Here is a 6,712-nt window from a genome sequence, read left to right as displayed (position 1 = left end):
GAAACGTCTGGAGCAGAAGTAAATGCGGGATCTTACCTGATCTTGTCCTTCCTCTTCTGGATCAGGTCCACCAAGGCCTGGTCAAAGTAGTCCTGGCTGAGCTCGCCCCCCCCAGGATTCTTGTCCACGTTCTGTTTGTGGCAGGAACTGGAAATGTGGCTGGCATATTCGGTCAGGCTCACCACCGTCACGCCGCACACTCGGCACTCGTGCCCGCAGTCCCTGGGGAGGGAGGGGGACAGCGGGCGTTCAGTGGGTCCTACAGGCATGGTTCCGTTCTGGTCCGGTTCCCTTTGAGTGAAGAACCCTAATTCTCTGTCTGTCACAGATCAGGAGGCAGCTAACTTCAGAGTTTTTCAGTCGTAAGAGTCATCCTGATCAGGTTTAGCTCTCTTTGTGGGGGGGGCAGCAGCCTGGATGGAACAGAGGCTGAAGCTCAGCTTACTGCGCCTTCATGGTGGTGTCCGCTGCGCTCTGAGGCCCCCTGACCACAGCGGCTGTTTTTGGCCCCTCGGAGCGCCATGTGACCTGACATGTGATAGGAAAACAGTCCAGAGGGAGCGGACAGCCAATCCCAGCGCAGCTCCTGAAAGAGGAGCCAGACAGCTGCTTCCCTCAGGAATCCTGTCACCCCCCCCCAGGTTCTTTTCAAAAGTGTGTCAGGATGTTTGCTGAGTGACATGATGACCTTCCTAAAGGTCTGATGTTCTGTATCTTTAGAAAATCTGCTTTCAGAAAACAGGAAACTGTCTGTGGACCCCCCACTCCTACACCACCACCAGGTTCTGCTGCCCCGCCCCTCTGCAGTGACCTCAGTGTTGGCTGGACTTTTATAGAAATGCAATCAGAGGCAACTGTCTCCTGAACTTATCTGCTGCCCCGTCTAAAAATACTGGCACAGCTGAGGGGGTCCTGCTGCTGCACGTGTTAGGGAAATAAAAGTAACCCCCCCAAACCAATTCTTAAGCAAAGCCCTAAAAGGTGGACCATCAGGAACCAGAACTCGTGAACTCACCGGCCCTTCAGCTTCTCCAGCTCGCGGTGGTGAAGCATGCTCCTCATGTGCTCGTCCATCTCCTGCACATCAACACATGGTCACTGGACACTTTGGACCAGGAATTACAGGCATGAGACAAAAACAGAGGTGAACACTCCAGGTCAGGGGTCTGCAACTTGAGCCCTCCTTTAAGGCTCTCTTGTTAGAAAAAAATAAAGTTTGAGTAAAGTAGTGCTGCCACAAACGATTATTTTAATAGTCGACTAATCACTGATTATTTTTTCTGATTAGTCGACTAATCGGGTCATTCACAAAGTGGATGTAAAACACTCATCTTAACCATCATTAACTTTAAACTAATTAAAAATAAAGTCAATTAAGATGATAGTTTATTAAACTTTAAATCAATCATGCAGCCTCTCTCCTTCATTAGTTTCTGTGATTAAAACAGGATTAAATCAAATGAGAGAGATAAGTAATATACAATCCATCAAACCCATTTTGACAGGTGACCTTTGTTACGGCTGTGGCCGTATTTGGTTTTCTTTTTGGTCTTGTGAATAAATTTGTTATACTTTTGTGGAGACCTTTTGTTTTATGTTAAACACTTATTTAATTTACCTTTATGTTAGGCCCCAGATCCCCTAGACAAATTGGGGCGTAACATAAATTGGGGGCTCGTCCAGGATCTAAATCCACCCAGATCCCTTTTGAGTTTTGTGAAATTTGTTTGTACTTGGAGACATAATTTGTTTGGTTAACAGTTTTTCCTAATGGGTCTTTTTTGTCATTTACATTTGGTGAAGTCAGGGACTTCTTTTGCTGTTAAAAACTTGAGAGCATTTTGGATTTGAGCAGGAAGTGTGTGAACTCTACGGTGGACCTTGGCTGGTGGGAATCTGCTGGTGGTGGTATAGGTAACAGTGTGGGAGTGGAGGCTGCTGCACTTGTTCCTGATGCCACTAACCCCAACTGGGCGGAGGCAGGGGTGGAGGCTCCTGCAGCTGTAGCCGGTTAAAGGGCAAGACCCAACTGCATTGTTCCAGACCAGGGCTGCCGTGGAGTTTGCAATGCTACTTCCTTGCTCATTAAACACTGGCAAGTATTCATTTGGTTTGTCCGTTTTTGAGAATTAGGATGATTCTTATTTGGTGTAGTGTGGCCTCTTTGCCAAATCAATTTACATGTGTGGAGTTGAGACTCCAAAAATCAGTTACCTGCTCTCCTTTCATTCAAACAACTAAAATGTTACAAGGACAGTAACATTTTCAATACATTCGTGTAGCTGTTACCTGAGGCACATTGCCCAGGTTTTTTTTCTAAGGTGAAAATCTGTTGACCAAACTTGTTTAGTTTTGTTCTGGTGCACAGTTTGTTTTGTGTTGTGCCAGCATTTGGGTGGAAGTGGCTACCACTTCGTATTTTTTGTGGCTAGCACTCTGTTTGTTTTGCGGGTTTCTATGTAAGCACCCTCTTGGGGAAAACCTCTTTTAGGGAAAGGGGTTTTATTTTAAGTAGGGGGGTGTTACGGCTGTGGCCGTATTTGGTTTTCTTTTTGGTCTTGTGAATAAATTTGTTATACTTTTATGGAGACCTTTTGTTTTATGTTAAACACTTATTTAATTTACCTTTATGTTAGGCCCCAGATCCCCTAGACAAATTGGGGCGTAACAACCTTTGACCCTGCACCATCCATCAAACTCGTTTTGACAGGTGCCCCGCCCCTCAAGATGACGTAACAATTTAATATCAATTTTAAGGATACAGGGCATAGAGGGTCAAAGGTCACCGGTCAAACTGAGTTTGATAGAAAGTATATTCCTGATCTCTCTAATGAGGTCCGCATCTGAAACAAGGAACTATTTTTTACTAAAGATAAAGTTTTGGTCTCACTGACACAAATAATGTGAAAGGTGCATTTTCTGGTGCTGATCGCTCAAAACTTTGTTCATTTTTACTACACTCTGACTCCATATAATATAAAGTAACGACTAATGGACTATTAAATTAGTCATCGACTATTTTAATAGTCGATTAGTCGACTACTGTGGCAGCCCCAGTGTAAAGTAAAGTAAACTAACTTAAACCAAATTCCCAAACAGCTGATGAACAGTATACAAGATGAGAGAAAACATTTCCACTGTTTCATGTGACCACAAAAAATCCATCTGAGGTCAGTGAACACAACCAGAATTTATCCTTAAGGCGGACTGGATCTTAGGGTGGATTTTTGAACACATTTAAGCATTTTAAGAGTGATTTATTGTTCAAAAATACATTAAGAGTAGCTCTGATTAGTTTGATTTTATTTGTTTTATTGACACACATAAAAAGGACATAGAATACAAGCAAAAAAAAAAAAATACATAAAGTAAAATCGTGTGATGGTGTGTTACAGAAACCCATCTGGGTTCATTCAAGATGGTAACACACATCTGTCAGAAAATAAAATAAAATAAAATACAGTAAGTAAAGAAATAGAGAACTAGACTGAAGAATCTAAAAAAAAAGCAAATAATTCGAACATAATTCCAAATCAAATAAATTTTATGAAAGTTAAATTGGTAATAATATCTTTTTTAAACAAAATCTAACCCCATTTTTATACCTTGAGATCAAAACCTTATTATGTTGAATCTTGTTATCAAGAACTCAAACTCATTTACTCATTTGTTGCCATGGTAATAGAAAGAAACATTAAATGTTGATTAATTAAGATTTCTGTATGAGATGCACCACAAAGGTTAAAATGAATGGTGAGTTCTTTTTTATTTCTTTTAATCACAGCTGACATCACACTACCAACTACTTTTACCTTTGCTGTACTGATGATCCTAAGTTACACAGGACGTCTTTTATTTTGAGAGGAAGTCATGATAAAAGTCATAAACTATTCAATTTAAAACGAATGTTTTGAAGATATGCTTGTTCTATTTATGCAAATAATAAACAATAGTTTTTTTTAAAGTGAGACTTTGTGGCTCCTTCTGGGCTGTTCAACCCGAATGGCTCTGTAAGTGTTGACGGTTGCAGAGTCCCGGTCAACCCCTGACTTTCTGTCTGGACCACCTGTTGCCCCGTCTGTGGCAGAACCTTCATGTCAGGGCGGGTTACCTGCTTAGAACCGTAGACGGTTTCACAGAGGATGCACTTCCTGTTCCTCTCCATCCTGAGGCGGCAGGTCTCATCACTGTGCAGAGGTCAACCTGTAATGAAAGAACCAAAACTGGAGAATCACAATCACTTCAACCTTGTCTACTGATAGATAATCCATGAAACCTCTGGATTGGTTTGTACAGCTTCAGTCTAAATCAGCTTTAATATTTTCTTGTAAGAATCCAGTTTATTATTATCAACACTTCCACTTTAGTTCAGTGAATCTGTAGGGTTCAGGATTTTGGCAGGAATGAGGCCAAAGATCTGTCACAAAGTTCACAGCATTCCTGCTTTGAGTAACCATCACAGTTAACACAGAGTAGTCAATCCCACTGGGGTGGGGGGGTCATTGAATTTTTGTGATTACATGTTGGCTGATAACCTATAATGAACTCTTAGTTTTGGGTCACATGAGGTCAAATCAGATTTAGCTCTAAGTGAATAAAACATGATTACAGATTTGAAAAATATTCATTCTAGATTAAAAAAAAAGTACATTTGAAAAACTCAAACGTACACTTCAAAGGAATTGTTGAACATTTAAAAAAGAAAAAAATGATCTCAAAATAAATATTTAAACTGTAAATTTAAAACTTGAATTTCATTTTTAAAAAAAAACTAAAACTTAGTGAAGAACAGCCTACCCTGCTTTTTGTGTCTGTGTTCTTGTGATAACAACATCCAATGATCCAGTGGGTGTTGTTGATTTCATCAGTGACCAGATGAGGCGATCAGGCCGTTTACATGGACACAGAATGATGAACGAGTGGTGACGGCTGGAAGCACTGCATGTCACTCAGGACTTCTATGATAACGAGATAGTAGATAGCGTTATCAAGACACCAGGGGGGAACAAACAGCAGGGTGGGCCATTCTCAGCTTCTTTAAAAACTGTCAACAAATGAAACTTCTTTATTTGCAACAGCTGCTATTTTGCCAATCCAACCTTTTCTCCCCTTTCTGTTCCTCTTTGTCGATATTATTTTGCGTCCCATCGGCTACCGGGACGATTGACATGAGGTGATAGAGGTTATGGTGACGTCTTTTGTACTCAAAACAGTGTCGTAGTTGACGCCGTCTGTGTCATCCCTCCTCGACTGCAGCGTACTGCAGTTAGAATGCTTTACATGATGAAGGGTTCACATGTGGCCTCTTCTTCTTCCCTCTATAGCGGCTCTTTGAAATCTTTACAATTTGAGTATAAAATCAGCTTGTGGTATTGGTCAATATATTTTAGCTAGTTCCATGCTGTGATCGGTCATTTATTTATGTCGGATAACTGGGACAAAAATAGAAAATGTGGTTTATTATTATTATTTATATGAGATTTTTCTTTAAATTAAATATAAAACCAATGTTGATAGATTTATATTTGATTGTAAAAGAATAAAAAGGTTAACCATAATAACAGAAAATACCACATTTGATGAGGTTTTATTGCATTTTTATTGATCTATTTGAGACAGTGAGTTTTATTTTGAAGGGAACTTGTGTCTGCTGCTGTCAACAGTAAACGAAGTTAAAGTTTTTATTTAAAGAAAATTACAACACTATAATAATTCAATTATTGGAAATATTTAAAGTATATTTGTTCTAAATGAATGACTTAAAGGCCACAAAATATTTTTTTTCTTCTGCTCTCTGTGGGTTTTGGTTTTTAAGAAACTGGACCAAATAACTAAGTATTAAAGGTTGCAGAACCCTGGTTTAAGTGAAAGGATTAGTCCATGTTTAGAGTTTAAAATGATATAATGAAAGTTAAAGTTGGTACAAAGTGAAACTGATCATAAATGACAAGCCAGCTTGTGAATGTAGCACCTTATTGTAAGATTTAAACGTTTTACTATTCGTTCCAGGAAAAATAATAGAGCTATTTTTCAGAAAGATAGTGTTACTTTGCAAAGTGTCATTCATTCATTATTGGAAACAGTTTTTAGATAATGTGTCAAAAGATCTGACTTTTACCTAATCACTATCTTATTTCCAGTAAGATAAAATACATTTCGGATTTTATCCCACAAAAACATATTTATAAAGATTTAAAGCCAACATTGACACGTTGTATCGTTTGTAAATGTACATTAATGGCTCTTTTGCACACGTTTTTTACAATAAAGTTTATTTAAAAAAAATTAAGATTTAAATGTGAAAAACTTATGTTAGCATAGAGTTTAAATGACCTGAAACAAACCTTAACACGGTTCAGACATGGACAGTAAAAACGGAACCATTCGGTCCAAATAAAACAAGTCAGCTCCCTTCAAAACTGCTTCAACGTCCATTCACTGACTGGTTCAGGTGAACGTTAGCATGCTAGCTTAAACTCAGCTGTCTCCGCCCCATTCACCACGTTCTCTGACGCGGTTTACATGAGATAGGACACGTGCACGCGGCTTATAACAAGAGTTATTTCTTACCTTTGAATCATCCAAATGTGTGCGGGAAAAGTTCACGTTTCCTCCACTGAAGCTAACAACAACATCCGCCTGAGAGTTCCCGCCCCGGAACGTGTCACTGCCTCTGAGGCGTTCAGGGACACCGCCGCAGTCGGACGGCTGG

The 6,712-nt window shown here is 39.7% G+C and overlaps 1 protein-coding gene across 5 annotated transcripts in view; it reads right to left on the bottom strand.

Annotated features, from left to right (window-relative positions):
• The window catches only part of znf106a (zinc finger protein 106a), a 22,113-nt gene extending 15,401 nt beyond the window's left edge, over window positions 1-6,712 (bottom strand). For 2 of the 5 annotated variants that reach the window (XM_024268924.2, XM_024268946.2), the window contains exons 1-4: window positions 6,571-6,712; window positions 4,112-4,203; window positions 1,016-1,077; window positions 37-222 (exon numbers count right to left, since the gene is read on the bottom strand). In XM_024268924.2, coding sequence (XP_024124692.1) covers window positions 37-222; window positions 1,016-1,077; window positions 4,112-4,165 — 302 coding nt within the window. In that variant the 5' untranslated portion in view covers window positions 4,166-4,203; window positions 6,571-6,712. Of the gene's footprint in view, window positions 1-36; window positions 223-1,015; window positions 1,078-4,111; window positions 4,204-4,797; window positions 4,959-6,344; window positions 6,475-6,570 lie in introns of those variants that run through there. The other 3 variants (XM_024268925.2, XM_024268930.2, XM_024268939.2) reach the window with 3 other exon arrangements.

This window comes from Oryzias melastigma, linkage group LG22, assembly GCF_002922805.2.
Source record: "Oryzias melastigma strain HK-1 linkage group LG22, ASM292280v2, whole genome shotgun sequence".
Lineage (NCBI taxonomy): Eukaryota > Metazoa > Chordata > Actinopteri > Beloniformes > Adrianichthyidae > Oryzias > Oryzias melastigma.
This window is presented reverse-complemented; position numbering and strand designations above follow the sequence as displayed.